The sequence below is a fragment of the Danio aesculapii genome, chromosome 18, assembly GCF_903798145.1.
Source record: "Danio aesculapii chromosome 18, fDanAes4.1, whole genome shotgun sequence".
Classification (NCBI taxonomy): Eukaryota; Metazoa; Chordata; class Actinopteri; order Cypriniformes; family Danionidae; genus Danio; species Danio aesculapii.
The window spans coordinates 222,339-246,338 of record NC_079452.1 but is presented as its reverse complement, the minus strand read 5'-3'; the positions used below and the strand labels follow the sequence as shown (position 1 = coordinate 246,338).

General features: G+C 37.5%; 1 protein-coding gene across 2 annotated transcripts in view; it reads right to left on the bottom strand.

Moving 5' to 3' along the window:
* dhx36 (DEAH (Asp-Glu-Ala-His) box polypeptide 36) overlaps window positions 1-24,000 on the bottom strand; it is a 170,587-nt gene that overhangs the window by 40,600 nt on the left and 105,987 nt on the right. For both annotated transcript variants that reach the window (XM_056478445.1, XM_056478446.1), the window contains exons 12-19: window positions 20,998-21,085; window positions 14,174-14,229; window positions 13,956-14,020; window positions 9,033-9,176; window positions 7,600-7,717; window positions 6,169-6,267; window positions 242-415; window positions 79-165 (exon numbers count right to left, since the gene is read on the bottom strand). In XM_056478445.1, the coding sequence (XP_056334420.1) occupies window positions 79-165; window positions 242-415; window positions 6,169-6,267; window positions 7,600-7,717; window positions 9,033-9,176; window positions 13,956-14,020; window positions 14,174-14,229; window positions 20,998-21,085 (831 nt within the window). The remainder of the gene's footprint in view (window positions 1-78; window positions 166-241; window positions 416-6,168; window positions 6,268-7,599; window positions 7,718-9,032; window positions 9,177-13,955; window positions 14,021-14,173; window positions 14,230-20,997; window positions 21,086-24,000) is intronic.

Genomic DNA, 24,000 nt, shown 5'->3' with positions numbered 1-24,000 from the left:
ACTGATGTTTTGTCCTATAAGCAAATAAATTCAGGTTTAACACTCTCAACTTAATGAAGAGTAACTCTAAAAACATACCCAAAAAGCATTGACAATACTCAGATGATCGCTTCTTGAGTTCTGGGAAAACATCTTTCTCCTGTGGTCTGCAATCCTCTCCTTTCCCTTAGATAAACAATCCATCAGTCAAAAACTATCCATCTAAGAATGTGTTAATGTGAAATAGTGTGTCTGCATGTACCAGTGGTATGAAGAAGGGATCTTTAAAGCTAAGGCTGGCTGCAATGATAAGCACGGGGTCCAAACAGCCTAGAAGTGCCCCGAACAAAATCATCTTTCCTATGTGAGGCTCTACAGGCATACGGGCGAGATGAAATCCTAGAGGAGTCAACTTTTCATTCCTGTCCAAGGCATTCTACAAGAAAAGAATTGAAAAGAAACAGTTGGATTTTTAAACTTGAATATATAAATTGAGCTTTAGCACTTTTTTTTTCAATTTAAAGCTATGTGAAAGGACCTTTTTTTTTGTTTTAAAAAAGCGTTTTAGAATAAAATACAATCCACGTACACACTGGCGTTCCACTTAGCATTTCTGAACAGCTCTCCGTCCACACTCCACCGATGAAAACGGACCATGTGACCTTACACACTCAGTCATGCGCTGCAGAGTATGCGCCCGTCTGAGCTCCATGCAGTCAGCGGGTGCTTTGAGCACAGAATCCCAGGTGAGAGCTTTGCACGTCAGACGGTTCATCAAGGATCTACCGCTGGATCTAATCTCACTATTGGTTGTCGTAATATTTAATTCATCTTGTTGTCTACATCTAATGAGACAAGATGGCTTACTTCAGACAAGATGGCGGCGCGTTCAGTTCGCCAGGCTCAGCGTCTCTCCAGTTTCTGCAATTTTGCAGTATTTTTCCTGCTCATTTCGGGTCTGTTCATGCAGAACAGCAGTGCCTTTACATCGTACACCCGACAGGACATCTTGGATATTGGTTTGTGCATTCCGGACAGTTTTATTTACAATCTTCAACTCATCCCTGAAATCGCCAAAACACCCGGGCCTGAGAGCCCTACCCGGCCGGGCGGAAGTGCTCGAAGGTGTCGCAGAGAACGTAAACAAAGACGGGGGAAGCGCGGCGGGCTAGGAGCTAAGCTAAAGCTAACACCACACCGGCTCTCTTTACCCAGCATCTTTCTCGCCAATGTACGGTCACTGATGAACAAAATGGATGAGATTCGACTGCGCATCAACCACAGCAAAAGATTATGGAACTGCAATGTCATGATTTTCACAGAAACATGGCTAAACAGCGGGATACCAGAAAACGCTGTATGGCTAACTGAGCATCAAACATTCCGAGCAGACAGAACGGCGGATGACTCCGGTAAGACCAGAGGCAGAGGATTATGCATTTATATTAACAAAGCTTGGTGCACAAACTCTGTCATCGTTGGGAGACATTGCTCTGTTAACCTGGAATTTCTAATGGTTAAATGTAGACCGTTTTATCTGCCCCGGGAGTTCACCTCCACCATAATAACTGCTGCTTATATTCCTCCTGACGCTGATGCCAAGCTTGCTATGAATGAACTTCATGCAGCCATCCGCAAACAACAGACTGCTCACCCGGAGGCTGCTTTTATTGTTGCGGGGGATTTTAATCACTCAAACTTAAAGACAGTTCTCCCCAAATTTCATCAAAACATTTTCTGCCAAACAAGGGGAAACAAAACTTTAGACCAAGTTTACACAAACATGGCTGAAGCATATGCTGTGACCCCCCTCCCCCACTTGGGTCAATCAGATCACCTTTCTTTGTTTCTCACCCCCAAGTACTCACCCCTCGTCAACCGTGTGAAGCCATCAGTAAGGACCATCAAACATGTGGCTCTCACACAGACATTGATTGTTACACTTCCTCTGTTCTGGAATATATCAACACCACCATAGACAGTGTTACAACCCAGAAACAGATCACCACATACCCAAATCAAAAGCCATGGATGAACAAGGAGGTGCGCCTCCTGCTGAAGGCACGCAACACTGCCTTCAGATCAGGGGATGCACAGGCCTACAGCACTTCCAGGGCTAATCTGAAGAGGGGCATCAAAAAGGCCAAGCACTGCTACAAGCTAAAGCTAGAGGAGCACTTTTCCAACTCTGATCCTCGGCGCATGTGGCAGGGCATCCAGGCCATCAGCAACTACAAACCCAGCCAGTCCACACCCACAGCCACAAATGTCTCCTTCCTGAACGAGCTAAATGACTTTTATGCCCGCTTTGAAAGAGACAATACAGAACCCTACACCAGGAACACTACCTCAACCGACCACTCACCTATCACACTCAACTCCTCAGAAGTCTACACCGCACTGAGTCGGATCAATGTGCGTAAGGCCGCTGGACCAGACGGTATTCCTGGGCGCGTCCTCACAGCATGTGTAGAACAGGGATACTGGGGTATTCACAGACAATTTCAACCTGTCACTTAACCTAGCAACTGTGCCAACATGCTTTAAAACCACCTCTATTGTGCCAGTGCCCAAACACTCCAGCCCAACATGCCTGAATGACTACCGCCCTGTAGCACTCACACCCATCATCATGAAGTGCTTCGAGCGGTTGGTTCTGGCACATCTGAAAGACTCTCTGCCATCCACACTGGACCCACATCAGTTTGCCTACCGTGGCAACAGGAGCACAGAAGATGCCGTCTCCATAGCACTGCACTCTGTACTCACTCACCTGGACAATAAAAACACTTATGCACGAATGCTGTTTGTTGACTTCAGCTCAGCATTCAACACTGTCATACCCTCTAAGTTACTGATCAAACTCAGAGACCTGGATATCAACACGTCTCTCTGCAACTGGGTTATGGACCTCAGAATGTTAGATCAGGCCACATCTGCTCCACCACCGTCACACTCAACACTGGTGTACCACAGGGCTGCGTGCTGAGCCCCTTCCTCTACTCCCTTTTTACCATCGACTGTAGGCCTACAGGGAGGAGCTACAGCATCTGACCACTTGGTGCACCAACAAGACCAAGGAGCTCATTGTGGACTTTAGGAAGGGACGAACAGGCTTACATGATCCCATCCACATTAATGGGATGGCCGTTGAGCCTGTCTCATCCTTCAAGTTCCTGGGGACCCACATCTCAAAGGACCTTTCCTGGACCACCAACACCTCCAGCCTGGTCAAGAAGGCTCACCAGCGCCTATTCTTCTTGAGGCAACTAAAGAAAAACCAGCTTTCATCAGCCGTCTTGGTGAACTTCTACCGCTGCACAATAGAAAGCATTCTGACCAACTGCGTCACAATCTGATATAGAAGCTGCTCTGTTGCTGAGCGTAAGGCACTGCAGCGGGTGGTGAAAACTGCCCAACGCATCACAGGGACTACACTGCCAGCCATTGAGGACATCCAAAAGAAACAAGCACGCAGTATTCTTAAGGACACCTCTCACCCTGCTCACAGACTGTTTTCTCTCCTGCCTTCCGGCAGGCGCTTCAGGCTCCCCCGGACAAAAACCAGCAGACTGAGGAACAGCTTTTTCCACAGAGCTGTCTTCCTTTTGAACTCTGCCCCTCACTGACTCTTTTGCCCCCCCAATTCACCCCACACACTCCTCTAACTTATACTCCTCACAATCACTGCACTATTTAACATTTGCACATTTAAAGTTTGCACATATTCATTGCACTGATTCATTTACTTGAACTGTACATACCCACTGCACATGGACATTTGTAATTATGTTTATCTATCTGCACACTTCTGCTATTAATAGCATCCTGTACATATATTCATTTATTGTAAATCTGTTCATAGCTAATACAACCTGTATATAATGTTCATAGTACATCTATCTGTAAATATTACCATAATTTTTCTATAACTGCACTTTATAACTTATACCTGTATCCTGCACTTGCTGCTATTGCACTGCTGGTTAGACTGAAACTGCATTTCGTTGCCTTGTACTTGTACATGTGTAATGACAATAAAGTTGAATCCAATCTAATCTAATCTAATGACATATTCCCCGACTTAAGTCTTTTGAATCTATTACTTCTTCTCAGGTAACTAATACATTCTTCAATGTTTTAATTTATGTAACCACGTACACTGATTCTGCACATTTGACTGACTGCTTGCCTTTATTTCCTATAATGTATAAACTTATTGTACGTTATGCTTTTATAATTGATTATTAAAACTAATCTTCAGCAAAAGAGAGGGTATGTTTCGATATCAAAATGGAAATTAACAGTTCCTTATATCATGTTTTCATTTTATTGTTAAGACAGTAAAACAATGTAGCCAGGAGGATGTGAATGACGTTATAAAGTAGCCTACACTGTTCCCTTTGAAGAGTTATCTGACATGTCCTTGGGAGTTCCATATCAATCATGCAAAGTCTGAACTTAAAAGAAAAGGATGAAAGACTGAACTTTGTGTAGGCTACTTAATATTGAGGTGATGGATTCGAATTTCTGATCAACATTTATCCTTTTTCTCATTACTTTATTAATATGATTATGTGAATAAAGAATGAAGTTAACACAATGCTTAATATAAAAATGTTCAGTACGTTTGCCTGTCTTGTAACTGTATTATTCAAAAGCCACCAAATTACATCAGAGGTCATGGAGACCTCGAGTGGAACTGAAGGGCTTGATGATTGAAAACAACTATCTAACTGTTTTCCTATTTGCATTGCTAAGTGTTAATACTGTCTAAATTGATTTTGATATTATTATGTGTTAATTCTGTTTAAAGTGATTTTACTTTTTATTTAAAATAGACTTTGTGTAGTAAGGATATAACTGCCTGAATGTAGATTATGCTGTTTTTTAACCAGTTTTGATAAAGATTGATAAAGATTCTCGGGTAAGAAACAGGTTGTACTTTAAGTGTGTGTGTTCTATTTGATTGTGGATCCATTTCACAGGTCTGAGCTCAGCTCTAGATAGTCTAGTGGATATTTGACATTTATATGCTTGAGATATTGTTCAGAATTGTACGCACCCAAATTTTCCTAGTCTGTCTGTGTTTTAACCAATTAGGTTAGAACACCTTTATGTATGATGCAGTTAATGACATTATGTGAGAGTATAATTGATGTTAATTTATGATTGTAAGCAGAGCGGCCAAGGGACTCATTGCGAGAGGTGAAGCTGGCTTCTGCTGATGATACTGCAAACTATCTTCAGTAAACTTTATTTATTTATTTGAATCTCTGACTCTTGCTCTTCTTCATCTAACAGATTGGCCATTCTTTGGATTAAAACTGTAAATTATCCCCACAGAGGGAAAAGTCCCAATCAGAATGTCTGCAGCCATGCCTCAGTTTTCAGATGTCTCCGTTGTCCCCATCCACAAATGGAGCAGGAGCATTTTAAAAGGAAAACATCACTTGAAAAATCCAGGATAGTGTGGACGGAATGCGTACCCGTAGCAAAACTTATTAGTGTAACGTATTAGTTTAAACGGGGCCTGAGATGATGATCCGAGATGATTGCCAGGTAGAAAGAGGCATGGAGCCCAGAGTACCACAGCACTGACACAGCGGTGGTTAACTCTGACACAAGTTCGTATTGAGCACAAACATGACATGAACAGTAAGCTTGGCAGAAAACGCAAGTTTACAGCCAGACCTGAAGGAGCCACATATGATGAGGACCAAGGGGAATAGCAGAGGTGGCTGGCGAGATACGAGGATGTCCAACGTGCATAAAAAAGCATCTCAGATTTTCAGTTTTAAAACAAAAACTCTAGTATGTACGAGAAGTGTTTTCATTCTAAAGCACTATTTTAAATAATAAAAAACAAACACTACTGTAAACACAGCCTCAGGATTTTGATTCCATTTAGTCTTTAAAGCCTGGTGTTTACTTTAGCCATATGGATTTCAAAATGTTCTATGCACTTTCCTAGTTAAAGAGTTTAACCATAAACCAAAGTCATCCATCTGTTTCTTAGTATACTTAGAAGACTGTGCAGACATGGCTGTGCATATGACAATAAATGATACCCAAACCTTTAGATTTGTGCCGCTCACAGAATTATATCTAGTACATCATCCCTTATTTGCCAACTCAACTCTTCTTTTCTATCAGTTATTCCTCCCTTTCATGTCTTTATTCTCTCACCAGGTCTACCAGGTGTGTGATAGCCAGCTCTATTGCTCTGTCTGAGGGAGGATCCATAGTTTTCTGCAGAAAAGTTGCAATGGGACCCAACTTCAGTACCTGAGAAAACAGAGAGAAATTTCTTACTACTCACTAAGTTTTCCTAACCTAAGCAGACAAACAAAAATATATATTATAAGCTTGACAACATTTATATTAAGGTGAGCGTGAATATTCATCAGGGACCCACTGTGCAATTGAGCAGCAGAAAAAACTAGAACTGGTTAAACATATGGTTGAAAATGACCAGGTACTGACACAAGTAACATACCTTCTCTAAATTACAATAACAGTGATTCATTACTTTAATCCATAATTTTGTTTGTGTGCTTGGAAAAAGTTTGTGAGAGCTGACATTAGTCATTAGTGGGATTAATTAGTTAAATTTCATAAAATCACAACAGGAAAAGATGTTTTTTTTGCCATAAGCATAATTCTTGTGCATTCTTACAGCAAATACACCTATTCCAATACCAAATCTTTGATTTTAGCAGGGGTGTAACAGTAAATTAAAAAAATGAATACAGGTCTTATAGGTATGGGCACCAATTATATTTGTTTTTTTAACCTATTGTATGTGTGGAATATGTGTGTGTTCAGAAAAAGAGTGGAAGACAGTTTGTTGAAAATGGGAATTTTTTATTAATTAGTTAAATTATACAAAGCCAGTAAATTAATTAACTGGCTTTGTAAGCTCATATGTGTGAGCTTTTCAGGGTAAAATAAAAAAAGAATTGACAGTTCAGTGCATTCTTTAGATCTGAAGTTATGGAATTACTTAATTAAACAATCCCATGACTTCAGATCTAAAGTATGCACTGAACTCTTTTTTTTGTGTGTTTGCCCTGAAAAGCTCACACATACAAGCTTACAAAGCCAGTGAAGTGCGTTTGATTTAAAGTAACTATTTAAGTGTTTGTTCAAAACGTATTTGTAAAGTCAGCATTGAATATGTAATTTATATAGACATGCTTTTGATGCTACAAAACCATATAAAAATTAAACAAAGCCAACAGCGTAAGCTTTTGCAGGAAAAAAATATTTTATGAGGTGCTCATTTATGGGAGCTTGTAAATACATGTGCAATTTCAAAGACGAGCCATATTTAGCAGCATAAGAGAAAAAAAATCGATTTTTAAAATATTTAAAAAAAAATTATTTGTTAATTTTAATGAATGAATTCATTACTTTAATTCGTTAATTCATTTTAATTTGTCAAGTAATTATTTTTTATTTCATTCATTCATCAATCAATCAATTAATCAATCAATCAATCAATCAATCAATCAATCAACCAACCAACCAACCAATCAGTCAATCAATCCATGACTTCAGATCTGAAGTATGCACAACTGTAATTTTTGAATTTTAGTTTTCCTTAAAAGCTCAGACCTTAATTTGTAAGCAAAGCTCTTCCAGCGGAGTGCGTTGGATCTCAGGTAACTGGTAGTTATCCAAGAGGCTGGCCCTCAGTCCATTATACAGGTGATAGCATTTCCCTGGGGACACTCTAATCAAACACAAACAAAATAAATGAGATGTAGCAAATACAAAAAAAAAAAAAAAAAGTAAATTGCCACTGGTTCAATGTAATTTTTAAAATGTTCTTAAAAAGAAGTTTATATAAATAATTAAATTTGTAATAATTCTGAGATAGTATCAGGTAAGTACAAAATATTTACAAAACGATTACATATCTTGTGTTTTGCATTAAAGTATATAGAGAATACATTTTCATTTTTGGTTGAACTACCCTTTTAATGCCTTTATGTAGCACATAAAATGAAGCATGGTGCTAGCAACCTCAGGGTGTGGGTTTGATTCCAGTAGAAAATAAGTAATATTAGATTTTTTTTATATATATAATATATAAAGAAAAAAATATGATTCATGATCTGCATTCACACAAAACCACTAAAAATCAAGAGAACATGCCAGATCAGTATGCATTGCTTAGATGAGGCTTGAAGCATGTGCATACACCTTGCTGAACTGTACACTGCAAAGCATTTGATTTCAATGGTAAAAGAAAAAAAAGGAAAAAAAAAATGCTATTTATATACACTGAGTCACTGAAATCAACTTTGTGTTGTAATCAATCAGTATTAAGTGACTACATGTTTAGAAATCCACACAAAAAAAGGGTGCCCAAACACAAAGAAGCTTCACAAATTTATATAATGAGTAATGGTTGTTTGATATTATAATGTTTTCAACTTGAACCCCAAAGAGAGCTAGTACTGAGTCTGGGCCCAGTGGTCTCTTAATATTATACGATATTTACTGAAACATTTTAGACCAATACAAAATGATTTTGGCACATTTCCAAACGTATGTGCTAGAGAAGCACCTGATTGACCACAAGATGGACATAGAAGGAAACATCTAAGAGAGTCTTTCTTTAGAAAGATGAAGTGTATGCAATATTTTAAACTCAATACTGTAAGTCTGTAAATGTGTGAACTAGTTTTTGTGCATTATTTATTTTAAAAATAAATAAATATGGATCCTCAGAAATTGGTCAAGGAAGAAATACACCTTGTGTTTTACATGCAATTTTAGATGCGAATAGTGAACTTATTCTAAGTAAAGCTTCTGTTATACTTCCACATGCTCAAAAACTGAGATTTTGCACACATTCTGGAACCTTCGGTCATTGGCCGTGTGTTGTATAATTAGTTGTGTCACACAGCATTCCCGTGGTCAAATTCCTCAAGAAGAAGCTAGTTTTGATACTTGTAAATGAATTGGGGAAAAAAGTGTTAAATTGGTGAAAAACACAAAGCATTATACAGGTAAGAGACTAAAGGGAGAAAGGTCTATACCTGCCAGCACGGCCCTTCCTCTGTCTGGCATTGGCTACGCTCACCCACTCTGCTGTCATGGTCCTTATATTATTCTGGGTGTCAAAATTAGTTTCTTTAATCTTCCCTCCATCGATCACATACACAACATCATCTATAGTGATACTGAAAGAGATAGAAAATAAAAGTGAGAGGACGATCTCAATGTACTCAACGTGACAGACATACAAAATACCTTCTAGAACAAGACATGACATTAAATAGGATTGTATGCTTTTATATCTAGCTTTATGATACAGTGTGAACAGAAAAAAGTTGGGGCCTGGATTCATAAATTTTTATAGGGTTCTCTAAGAGAACTCATAATTCACTTTAAACAATGCTTAGCTCAGCTTAGAGCTTTGCTCTTAGCTTAGAGCAAGAGCAACTCTGAGGATTAAAAAGACAAAAAAAATATTTTTAAGAAGGTGCTCTAAAGATAAAGAAAATGAGGAAAATGTAAAAAAATAAAATAAAAGTAAAAAGTATTTTTTTCTATTTTACCCTAATCCCACACACAATATTACACACATATACTGCTGTATGCATATGTCTTTACAGTTCTTTCAGGCTCTCAAATCTGAAACTGAAAACAATATTCTACAACTGTTTATACAGTGTTGTGGAAAATTGTTTGGCCCCTTACTGATTTCTTTTTTTTTTTGCACATTTATCACACTTTAATGATTCAGATCATCAAGCAAATTTAAATATTAGTCAATAATGACATGTCAAAAAACACTTTTTGTGAAAAAGTGTTTGCCCCAGGTTAAAACATAACTCTGGTTTATCATAGCCGAATTCAATTTCTTTAGCCACACCCAGGCCTAATTACTGCCACTGCCACATTACAGGGCAGCTATGATGCAAAATCAATTTTGTGTGTACGTATAGTGTGTCCACAGTCACATTGGAGTAAAACAGACTAGTCAAAACGAAGTCTTTTTTTTTTAATATTCCCGGTGTTAAAATAGGATCTAAATCCCAGTGATTTTGAAGCCGACCACAACGTGACGTAGGAGTGCGGTTTTCCCCGCCTACTGAATGGATTGACAAGTCCGTAATAACATGTCTCTGTAGCAATGTTTATAAACATGTCCACAAAACAGGATTTGCTAAGAAACTGGGATTACAAGATCTGTTCCAATTCTCTGTGATCAGCTGTACCTCAAGAATGTGTTTTACAAGTTAAAAACATTTTTAAATCAGTGCATGTTTGTAATAAAAATAGACAGTAAAATTGCTGTGTAATTAATAACCACTGGAATTACTACAGCTGGAATTAAACAGACGTGCATCTGAGAATTGTGGGCGGGGGAGAACCAGCTACAATGAAATTTTACTTCAAAAATCTCATATTCAGCAAGGTATAATAAGTGATCTGATGGGTATTTTGGGCTGGAACTTTACAGAGACATTCTGGAGAGACCAAAATCTTACATTTTGTAAAAAGGGTAAAATAGGAGCCCTTTAAGACTCCCTTGCCGTTTTAACCGACACTTTAAATCAGGAAGGTAAGAATAAAATGCTAAACATAAAACACAAGCGCATAACTTTTGAAATCTAAATCCTCTAAAGCAGGGATAGGCAAGCTTGATCTTCGAGGGCCGGTGTCCCTGTACAGTTTTGCCTTAACCCTAATCAAGCATACCTGAACACAAATCATGGTCTTTAAGACCACTAGAAAGCTACATGCAGGTGTGTTTAATTAGAGTTGGAGCAATACTCCAGCCCTCGAGGATAGAGTTTGCCCATCCCTGCTTTAAAGGATTGTTATGCTGCATTAATTAGGGCAACAGTGGGCTAGCCTGAACACTCACCGGTGACCTCCTCAGAACTGCAGCTTCTATATAATGGATGTCCATCAGTCTCAAGCCTCTTGGCACCTAGACTGCAGCTCTGCATAAGATGTTTGGCCAGAGGACAACTGGTCGTGCCCAGCAGAGCCTGCTTTTTCTTTAGCTTTGTTTTCCTCCACTTTCATCAACTGGTATGGTTTGTTCCTCACCACTTGCTTGCTTGTGGAGCTGCACATCATTGAATTTGCTCTTCGGTGTTTCGGCTTTCAACAGTGACATTTACATTACACTGAAGTGAACTTCAACAGCAAAAACTGAACTGAAGCAGTTTCAGTTTACTAGAACTTCATCTATGTTAAACTACTTTGACACAATCTACATTGTAAAAGCACTATACAAGTAAATATTAATTCAATTTGTTCAGTTAAAGTAATGAATAAATAACAATATATGTGTCACCTTCTGAATAAAGCAGGATTCGATCACAGTGGTCTCCCGAGGTCATATGGATCATAATCACAACCAGGCACGCCGCAAGAGGGGGGGGGGGGGGGGTGTTGGGGGGTTAAGTTAGGACGATTCTAATGGCCAATACATTTAGGGGGCCCCCAGAGACATTGTCAAGGGCCCACTCCTACAACGACAATGAAATGAACTTTCTCCCCAGCGAATTCTGCTTTGTGTTATTTTCATATGGATTACTTAAAGCAGACATTTGTTTTCAAAAAGAATTGGCTCGATTACATGTGTACATTTCAGGCTTTATACAGCTGTTTACGTCTTACATGTCTGTAAATCATGTCGACAGAAGACACAAGAAGAGAAAGCACTCCCTGTCTGTTTTACTAATACTACATTAAAAAAAACAATAAAAACAAAACAAAACAAAACATCATATTGATTTGTTGTAATTATAAATATATATACAAATAAAAACAGACCCTTTAAAGTTTTCAAATCTATGTTTGTCTAATCAATATGATTAAAAAATGACAGAATATTTCAAACTCCTTTTGATGGATTATGTGCCAAAACACATCTGCCAAATCCCAGGGGGATAAATGTCTAATTTATTTTGGGATAATTTGTCATTTATTTAGGAATATTATTAAGCTAGGAGAATACTTCTGTCAGAAATGTGTGCAAAAATTTATCTTTTAGCCATTTTATACTATGCTAATAAATCTCTTACAAGTATTCCTCCCAACCAACACTTTGACACAACTAGAACAGAGACTCAACATGGCAGTTTTTTAAACCAGTGACAGTGATTCTGCAAAATCTGTAGTAGTATTATGTTATTAATAAAAAAAAATCCACTCATGATTTTATTTACATTATAGATTACATTGTAGATGTTTGTAACTTGTAACAGTTTAAATGCTTAAAAGGGCTCCTATTTTAACCCTTTATCAATATGTGAGATAAGTTCTTGGTGTCTCCTGAATGTGTCTGTAAATGTTTAGCTCAAAATTCCACCAGAAGATTTATTAGACCTTTCTGAATATGTGAATTTTCTGAAGACACTGTAGTTGTTTTTTGTGCCTGTGCCTTTAAATGCAAATGAGCTGGTACTTCCTGCCCACCATTGCTGCATGTGTCAGAGCGATAGAGATCTCTTTCTATGGCTCTGATGCGCGTCTCCTTCTCCTGTTGTGTCATGTAAGATAAACAGCAGTCAGTGATAAAAACGAAGAAAGCAGAACTCCTGGTTATGAGAAATAACACAGTAAGAATTTTCCCAATGGTTATTTGACGTATTTGTTGAAACACTTTTGTGTGGTTGTAATTCCATCTTTTTCTGCGCCATCTAAACGGGATTTCTATATAAATCTCATTAAGATGATCAATGTAAATGGATTCAATGTTATTATCAATTAATTCCAGACTTTCTGCGGCTATGAGTCCCACACAAATGGTGTTCCAAAGTTTGCAGTACACAGAACCACACACGCCTACCTTTGTAATGTTACTGCACAACAAACGTGACAAGATACAAGTTAATATACACTACTATATGGATATCAGTTATGCTAATTAACAAAGAAAACCTGATTTGACATCCACAAAAATGGGATTGAAGGATCTTCTTTAATAATTATACTGACACTATGTAGCTCTGGTGATGAGCGTACTTGTGGTCATAGCGATTTGACTTATTTTATTACAAACATGCTTTAAATGTGTAATACTCATTGGCTATTGTAATGTGTCTGTAACAGATATTGTAATCCCAGTTTATTTCCAAGTCCTGCCTTTTGGATATGATTATACATGTTACCATGGAGACATGTTAATATGCCCCTGTCAATCAATTTGGTGAAAACCGCACTCCTACGTCACATTGTGGTGAGCCTCAAAATTGCAGGGATTTGGATCTTATTTTAACATGAGAACATTTTTTTTTAAAAGTGACTTGTTTTTGACTTGTTTATTTTACTCCAATATGACTGTGGACACATTATACCTACACACAGTTCTGTCCAAACAGCTTCCAACGTTGGTTTTGTATCATGGGTGCCCTTTAAAGCCTGTTCTAAAGCTGTGTGTTAGTCTCTTGAATTTGAATTAGATAGGTCTATTGTAGCTTGGCTGCTGCAAAATTTCAACTTTTGCATTTAATATAATACTGATGGAACTAATCTAAAAATCTGTGACAATGACTTGCTAATGGTCACATGTCAGGAGAATAGCTCTTAATCCCATCTACATGCAATTTCCATTATTATTGTTGTTGTTGTTATTATTATTAATATATTCTATAGGACTTCTGGTTATTTCACAGTACAAACTTCTGGTTATTTCACAGTACAAATGATGGACTTAGAATAGGTGTTACTGAATGATGTCTTCATTTATTTCCATCTAAATGAAACACTTTTGTATGGTCGTAATTCCATCTTTTTCTGTGCCATTGAAATGTGATTTCTACAAACATCTCATTAAGTTGATCTATTTAAATGCACTTAATGTTATTATCAAACAAATCTGACAAATGATATTTCCATCTTGAAAGAGATTCACTTCATGTGTTATCCAAGACAACAGATAAATAAGCAGAAAACAAACACATAAAAACCTAAATGTGAGCACATATAAAACACACCTGGTTTCTGCAATGTTAGTAGCAATCACAATCTTGCGCACTCCCGGGGGTGGCTTTTTGAAAACCTAAGGAAAAAGAGAAGCTGATGTACAAGCTGATGTTTCTTGTGTTTGACTTCAGATAGAGCTCAGTAATTTCAATTTAGCTGACAGATGGAAGGGAAAGATTTCATTTTAAGGTTGTTGTGCAAGGCAGAGAGCTGGTCACAGCTTACTAACTTGGGTTTGAGAGACCGTTGGCATCAGAGAGTGAAGCGGGATGATGATAAACCGATCTAAAAGAGAGCAGATATTCAAAAAAATTTGTTAAACATAACTACTTAAACATTAATACTAATACTTTGGCCAAAAATATTGAAACCCTTGTGTGAATGGTAAAGCATGGAAGAATACTAACATTATACCTTAAAGCTTTTTACTTTCAAACAATGCCACATTATTTCATGATTAATTTTGTTGTTCTTATAACAAGGACATTAATGATTAATTGTATAGAGTTTAGAAATAGATTAAATAAATGTCTCAAAAAAGTATTTAGGTGGCTGAATTTATTCGATGGTAGTACTGTGATCTAAAATTCCAGTGAAAAACAATGTGTCTATATATATATACACATTTTTTTCATCACATTTCTAAACACAATAGTTTTAATGACTCATTTCTAATAACTGATTTATTTTATCTTTGCCATAATGACAGTAAATAATATTTGACAAGATATTTTTCAAGACACTTATTTACAGCTTAAAGTGACATTTAAAGGCTTAAACTAGGTTAATTAGGTTAACTAGGCAAGTTAGGGTAATTAGGCAAGTTATTGTATAACGAAATGTTTGTTCTGTAGACTATCAAGAAGATAGCTTAAAGGGGCTAATAATTTTGACCTTCAAATGTTTTATAAAAAAAAATTCAAAACTACTTTTATTCTAGCCAAAATAAAACAAGTAAGACTCTCTCCCGAAGAAAAAATATTATCAGACATAGCGTGAAAATTTCCTTGCTCTGGTAAACATCATTTGATAAATTAAAAAAAAGCAAGGCTTAAACTACTTTTATTCTAGCCAAAATAAAACAAGTAAGATTCTCTCCCGAAGAAAAAATATTATCAGACATAGCGTGAAAATTTCCTTGCTCTGGTAGACATCATTTGATAAATAAAAAAAAAGAAAGGCTTAAACTACTTTTATTCTAGCCAAAATAAAACAAATAAGACTCTCTCCCGAAGAAAAAATATTATCAGACATAGCGTGAAAATTTCCTTGCTCTGGTAAACATCATTTGACCAGATTCTGACTTTAACTGCATATAAAAAAACAATAAAGGTGTAACGATACGCGGATTCGTACTGAACCATTTAGTCCGAGGCTTTGGGTTTGGTATGCATTACAAACCAATGATTCAGACTAATATCTGAAAAGATAAAATAGAATGAAGTGTGTAAAATATAATGATTTCTTTGCAACTAAGGTAGTTATTCCAAATGATTTGACAGGCAATGTGCTGACTGCAGCCCTGTCCGCCTACAAACAGTACTTCATTTTGAATACACTACACTAGTAGCTCATTGCAAAATGACTAGTAACGTTAATATTCCTTTAACCAACAAGTCTGGTGTTTGGGAGAACTTTGGTTTCTCTTTAAGTTATTAGGGTGATGGTAAGAGAGAGGTGGATAAAAAAACAAGATTAGATTAGATTAGATTCAACTTTATTGTCATTACACATGTACAAGTACAAGGCAACGAAATGCAGTTTAGGTCTAACCAGCGGTGCAATAACAGCAAGTGCAGGATACAGGTATAAGTTATAAAGTGCAGTTATAGAAAAACTATGGTGATATTTACAGATGGATGTGCTATGAACATTATATACAGGTTGTATTAGCTATGAACAGATTTACAATAAATGAATATATGTACAGGATACTATTAATAGCAGAAGTGTGCAGATAGATAAACATAATTACAAATGTCCATGTGCAGTGGGTATGTCCAGTTCAAATAAGTGAATCAGTGCAATGTAGTGCAATGAATATGTGCAAACTTTAAATGTGCAAATGTTAAATAGTGCAGTGATTGTGAGGAGTATAAGTTAGAGGAGTGTGTGGGGTGTATTGGGGGGGGGCAAAAGAGTCAGTGAGGGGCAGAGTTCAAAAGGAAGACAGCTCTGTGGAAAAAGCTGTTCCTCAGTCTGCTGGTTTTTGTCTGGGGGAGCCTGAAGCGCCTGCCGGAAGGCAGGAGAGAAAACAGTCTGTGAGCAGGGTGAGAGGTGTCCTTAAGAATGCTGCGTGCTCGGCGCAGACAGTGTTTCTTCTGGATGTCCTCTATGGCTGGCAGTGTAGTCCCTGTGATGCGTTGGGCAGTTTTCACCACCCGCTGCAGTGCCTTACGCTCAGCAACAGAGCAGCTTCCATACCAGACTGTGACGCAGTTGGTCAGGATGCTTTCTATTGTGCATCGGTAGAAGTTCACCAAGAAGGCTGATGAAAGCTGGTTTTTCTTTAGTTGCCTCAAGAAGAATAGGCGCTGGTGAGCCTTCTTGACCAGGCTGAAGGTGTTAGTGGTCCAGGAAAGGTCCTTTGAGATGTGGGTCCCCAGGAACTTGAAGGATGAGACAGGCTCAACGGCCATCCCATTAATGTGGATGGGATCATGTGAGCCTGTTCGTCCCTTCCTAAAGTCCACAATGAGCTCCTTGGTCTTGCTGGTGTTAAGGAGCAGATTATTGTCGGTGCACCAAGTGGCCAGATGCTGTATTTTCTCCCTGTAGGCAGTCTCATCATTATTGCTGATTAGACCAATCACTGTGGTGTCATCTGCAAATTTGATGATGGTGTTGGATCTGTTCACAGGCCTACAGTCGATGGTAAAAAGGGAGTAGAGGAAGGGGCTCAGCACGCAGTCCTGTGGTACACCAGTGTTGAGTGTGATGGTGGTGGAGCAGATGTGGCCTGATCTAACATTCTGAGATCTGTTAGTCAGAAAGTCCATAACCCAGTTGCAGAGAGACGCGTTGATATCCAGGTCTCTGGGTTTGATCAGTAACTTAGAGGGTATGACAGTGTTGAATGCTGAGCTGAAGTCAACAAACAGCATTCGTGCATAAGTGTTTTTATTGTCCAGGTGTGTGAGTACAGAGTGCAGTGCTATGGAGACGGCATCTTCTGTGCTCCTGTTGCCACGGTAGGCAAACTGATGTGGGTCCAGTGTGGACGGCAGAGAGTCTTTCAGATGTGCCAGGACCAACCGCTCGAAGCACTTCATGATGATGGGTGTGAGTGCTACAGGGCGGTAGTCATTCAGGCATGTTGGGCTGGAGTGTTTCGGCACTGGCACAAAAGAGGTGGTTTTAAAGCATGTTGGCACAGTTGCTAGGTTAAGCAACAGGTTGAAAATGTCTGTGAATACCCCAGCGAGCTGTTCTGCACATGCTTTGAGGACGCGCCCAGGAATACCGTCTGGTCCAGCAGCCTTACGCACATTGATCCGACTCAGTGCAGTGTAGACTTCTGAGGAGGTGAGTGTGATGGGTGAGTGGTCGGTTGAGGTAGTGTTCCTGGTGTAGGGTTCTGTATTGTCTCTTTCAAAGTGGGCATAAAACTCATTTAGCTCGTTCAGGAAGGAGACATTTGTGGCTGTGGGGGTGGACTGGCTGGGTTTGTAGTTGCTGATGGCCTGGATGCCCTGCCACATGCGCCGAGGATCAGAGTTGGAAAAGTGTTCCTCTAGCTTTAGCTTGTAGCAGTGCTTGGCCTTTTTGATGCCCCTCTTCAGATTAGCCCTGGAAGTGCTGTAGGCCTGTGCATCCCCTGATTTGAAGGCAGTGTTGCGTGCCTTCAGCAGGAGGCGCACCTCCTTGTTCATCCATGGCTTTTGATTTGGGTATGTGGTGATCTGTTTCTGGGTTGTAACACTGTCTATGGTGGTGTTGATATATTCCAGAACAGAGGAAGTGTAACTGTCAATGTCTGTGTGAGAGCCACATGTGGCCTGGGAAGCAAACATACTCCAGCCTGTGTGTTCAAACCTGTCCTGGAGTGTGGAGTCCACCCCCGCTGGCCACACTTTGATGGTCCTTACTGATGGCTTCACACGGTTGACGATGGGTGATTACTTGGGGGTGAGAAACAGAGAAAGGTGATCTGATTGACCCAAGTGGGGGAGGGGGGTCACAGCGTATGCTTCAGCCATGTTTGTGTAAACTTGGTCTAAAGTTTTGTTTCCCCTTGTGTGGCAGAAAATGTTTTGATGGAATTTGGGGAGCACTGTCTTTAAGTTTGAGTGACTATATCCCCCGCAACAATAAAAGCAGCCTCCGGGTGAGCAGTCTGTTGTTTGCTGATGGCTGCATGAAGTTCATTCATAGCGAGCTTGGCATCAGCGTCGGGAGGGATATAAGCGGCAGTTATTATGGTGGAGGTGAACTCCCGTGGCAGATAAAACGGTCTACATTTAACCATTAGATGGATATGGATATAAGACACGTAATACACAACTATGTAGCATGTTAACTTTAAATTAGCTCAAAAGGGAATGTAACAAAATTTAAAGTGGCTTCAAAGGAATCAACTCTTTTGAACTGATCAATGAATCGTCCAGCGCTCGTTTAAACAGACAGTGCTGTTGAGTCAAAAACTAATATAGCTATTCTAAATAAAGTAAAAACACTTGAATACGTGAGCAGGGTAACAAGATTTAGGTATAAGGCAATAGATTCATACATATACACGGACTTTATTGGCTACAAAGAAAACTAACACAAACACACATATGCACGCACATTCATACCGGTTGCAGACAAGGAATAGAATGAAAGGGGAGATATTATGTAAAACCTCAAGATGTAAAACCTAACCAAGTGAACCAAATAATCAATTCAACCTTTACCGTTTCTTAGACAGGGTTATCTATCATTTAATATTTCTTATCTATTTATATATATATATATATATATATATATATATATATATATATATATATATATATATATATATATATATATATTCTGTATGTGTATATATATATATATATATATATATATATATATATATATATATATATATATATATAATATTAAATATTTACAGAATATATATCAGAATCAGAAAGAGCTTTATTGCCAGGCATGTTCACACATACGATGAATTTGTTTTCATGACAGAGCTTCTACAGTGCAACAGAATTACAGGGACAGGACAAAAAACAGACAATAAATATATATAAAAAAAATAGAAGAAAGTAGTGAATGCAAACATAAAAATTGACAAGTGTACGTAGAGCTATATTTCTATATACAACGTTATATGCGCAGCTCTTATGTGCAAATTGGCATGTAAAGTCTGTCGTTAAATAAGTGTATACGTGTATAAAAGTGAATAGCAAGTAGTGATGTTGGTTTCATAATTATTATTATCAAGTGTTCATGAGATGAATTGCCTGAGGAAAGAAACTGTTTCTGTGTCGGGCTGTTCTGGTGCGCAGTGCTCTGTAGCGTCGACCAGAAGGTAATAGTTCAAAGAGGCAGTGTGCTGGGTGTGAGGGGTCCTCTGTGATTTTGGCAGCCCTTTTGCTCGCTCTGGATAAGTACAGTTCTTGGGGAGTAGGAAGGGTTGTACCAGTGATTCGCTCAGCAGTCCGAACTATTCGTCTACTAGCTTTATTACTAGCCGTAAACACTAATCATTTTTCCCCCTCTGGAATAGTTTCCACATTCTCAGCTGCAAAAATCAGGACCCCTCACCTCAACTCTCCAGCCCATTAAACCACACCACATCACATGAAAACCTCGAAACTTTATGCAAATCTGATTGTGCCTCACACAGGTGAGTGGCCTTGACAAACCACCAGTAAAAAACACACATCTCATCTCTCTGACACTTTTTTCACACAATATTGTTGTGTAAAGTACTTATACTATATGCATACAAGGCATTGCTGCTCCAGAATTTTTCGTCCGTAATTTTCGCACATTAAAAATAAATTCTTCCTCATGTTGTGCGAATCGTATTGAAACACTGTCTCTAAACCCTCGCCGTTATAAAAAACATTTAAAAAAAAAAAAATCAAACCGGGTTCGATTTTTTCAATTTTTCGCATCCAAAAAACTCTTTGAGAGTGTTTTGACAGTTCAGAGCCACCATACAATTGTAGGCAAAATCCAAAATGACATCAGAAACTAATTCACTTGGTCTTGCAACACAAAGCACTTTATGACAAGCAAAGTAGTGAATAAAAAGACACATTATACAATAATTTGTCTATTTTCTCTAACCTGCCTAGTTAACCTAATTAACCTAGTTAATCCTTTAAATGTCACTTTAAGCTGTATAGAAGTTATGTCTAGTAAAGTATTATATGCTGTCATAATGGCGAAGATAAAGTAAATGAGTTATTAGAAATTATTTCTAAAACTATTATGCTTAGAAATGTGCTGAAAAAAGTTCTCTCCATTAAACAGAAATATATATATATATATATATATATATATATATTTTTTTTTTTTTTTTTTTTTTTTTTTTTGATTAATTTTGTACATCCAACAATGCTACACTACATTATATATTCATGCTTACACATTCATCTGTAATACAACTGGTTTCTGACTGCTACATTTACATATTTTTCTTTAACTTGTTTAAAAGTGTTTCGTTAATACATTATGTTATATAATTTTGGCTTTCTGTGGTGTTCCTCTTTTTGCTACCTTATGTGAGCCATGGGGGCGTAACAGCAATAATTCGGTCTGTGCCTAAAAGTATCGACTTTGATACCCAGCCCTAATTGATTCCATATTTACAATAAGGCAATGGTGCAAACACCATTGTAAAAGCCTGCTTCTCTTCAGTTTGGAATGGAACAGTAATTAAGATATAATTATGGATAATGCCAAATACTAGGCCACATGTGGTTGAATGAGCAGAACTTATTAATCCTTTCAGGGACAAACAAATTTATAATACAAAAGTAGTCAACAATATAGAAATATATTTTCTAAATGCTTTTTTTTTCTAAACGCCCAATGACTAGAGCAAAAATATACATCTACCTGACTTAAACATCTGGTCAGTCATTAGCAAATCATTCAAGGTGCTGATATTGTCCCATCCAGGAAGAAACACTAGAATCGCTCCTTCCTGAAAGAAAAAGCAGTGTCAAAGTGTCAACAATTGCACTGAAACATTCTTTTTCTGATTCTTATTACATACTTGTCAAAACTTAATAGCAAGTATAGTACTTACCAAATACTCTGCATTAATTACATCAATTGTGACAATAAAGACATTTATAACATTATTTTAAAAAAATGCATGTTCTAAACTTTTAAGAAGTATAACAAGTACTGATAACACATATTTCTTCAGTACAAAATCAGCATTTTATAATAATTTTTGAAAGACCATGAAACGGTAAATAATTAAGTAAATGATTGGATTATTACTTTTTAATAATCGACCAAATCATTTATTTAGCTTATAATATGTATAAAACACCTAAAGACATTGTTTAGATACTGTTTCAAAACATATAGTCAGACTTTTTTACTCAAACCACTGATGCTTACATAAGTTTCTTCTGCATTTCATCCAAAGCCTCATCTCATGTTATTGTAGTTTTTTGTTTTAGCTTTTAAGTATTAATGGAGAGATCATGCATGGGCTAATTTCATGGGTCTGTCTGTTCTTCTTCGATTTCCAGCTGTAGTTCCTATCCTAATAGCAAGTTGACATTAGGCCTGGGATACACTGTGCAACTTATGTGCAATTTCCATTAAAATTTCAACATGGCACCAATTCAAGCTGTCCGGGAGGATATCATGCAATGTAAAGCAAAAGCTCATTTTGCTAAATTTTTAGCTAATCAAAGCTGTATTGCAAATAAAAGAAACTTGGAAAGTTTCTTCAACCAAACCACCACCCTACCAAAACTGCGACACAGAAAGGCACAGCAGTAGTGTATAAAGATGTATATAAAGACTGATCATAAAGCACTAGGTGATCATCACTAGTGATAATAAACTTTTCCTCCATTTTGACATATTGCTATTCTCTGGTACTGCACTAACGTGATTGGCTAGCATCTGTAATAGTTTTTGCATGAAGCAATCTGAAGGACGACACCTCCATTGACACATGATAAGTTAAGTTTTTAAACTTGTGCAATGAGCATCAGAGGCAACATGACTCAACAAATCCACAATTCAGTTATGCAGTCCATTTGAAGTCAACGGGAGACACCAACATCAATGTCTCGTGCGAACAGGACATCACAGCACTGACAAAGGGGCATGTGCAATCTCCTTTGTAGATCAATCTAGCAAAATGAAGGAGACTCTGTAAAGGAAAAACTCACAGAAATTTCCGGGAGATGTGGGATGTCTAAAATGCACAAATGCCACATGTCAGCTTGGACAGAAAAGGGTACCCACATTTCTACCATTCAATGAATCATTGGTCAGTGGTTTAATAGTCGGTGATGTGTTTCTGGCTTGTTGATCCACCATTATAGGAAGCTCCACTTGAAGGTGGTTGAGTGTACTGCGAATATGCTTATTCACTCAAAGAATTACAACTATGTTTATAACTTTTGATAATCAATAATAATAATTCTATAAATCTATCTGTAAAGACTCAAAATGTATTGTAATGACAGTGAAAGCTACATTTATAATGTTTTATTAAAACTTATTACACCGTAAGCCCCTAACAGTTTTACTAACTTATAAACTACGGTTTGTAAAAGAGAAAATATCCAGTGAGTGGCAATTCTTTGGGCGCAAATGCCTTGTTGATGCCAGAGGTCAGAGGAGAATGGCCAGATTGGTTCAAGCTGATAGAAAGGCAGCAGCAACTCAAATAATCACACGCTACAACTGAGGTATGCAGAAGAGCATCTCTGAATGCTCAACCCATCGAACCTTGAGGCAGATGGGCTACTGCAGCAGAAGACCACACCGAGTGTCACTCCTGTCAGCTAAGAACAGGAAACTGAGGCTACAATTCGCACAGGCCCACCAAAATAGGACAATAGAAGATTGGAAAAATGTTGCCTGGCCTAATGAGTCTTGATTTCTGCAGCGACGTTCAGATGGTAGGGTCAGAATTTGGCATCAACAACATGAAAGCATGGATCCATCCTGCCTTGTTTCAATGTTTCAGGCTAGTGGTGGTGGTGTAATATTGTGAGGGATATTTTCTTGGCACACTTGGGGCACATTAGTACCAATTGAGCATTGTGTCAATGCTACAGCCTGAGCATAGCTGCTGACCATGTCTATCCCTTTATGACCACAGTGTACCCATCTTCTGATGGCTACTTCCAGAAGGATAATGCGCCAAGTCATAAAGAGCGAATCATCTCAGACTAGTTTCTTGAACATGACAATGAGTTCACTGTACTCAAATGGCCTCCACAGTCTCCATATCTTAATTCAGTAGAGCACATTTGGGATGTGGAGGAATGGGAGATTCGCATCATTGGATGTGCAGCAGAGAAATCTGCAGCAACTGCATGATGCTATCATGTCAATATGGACCAAAATCTCTGAGGAATATTTCTAATATTTCTATTTCTAATGTTGAATCAATGCCACAAAGGATTAAATCAGTTCTGAAGGCAAAAGTGGGTCCACCATACATATACACACACACACACACACACACACACACATATATATATATATATATATATATATATATATATATATATATATATATATATATATATATATATATATATATATATATATATATATATATATATATATACATATATACATATACACATGTATATGTGTATATATATATATATATATATATATATATATACATATATATATATATATATATATATATATATATATATATATATATATATATATATATGTATATATATATATGAGTATATATATTTATATATATATATATATATATATATATATATATATATATATATATATATATATATATATATATATATATATATATATATATATGTGTGTGTGTGTATATATATATATGTGTATATGTGGGTCGTGTTGGAAGGTAAACCT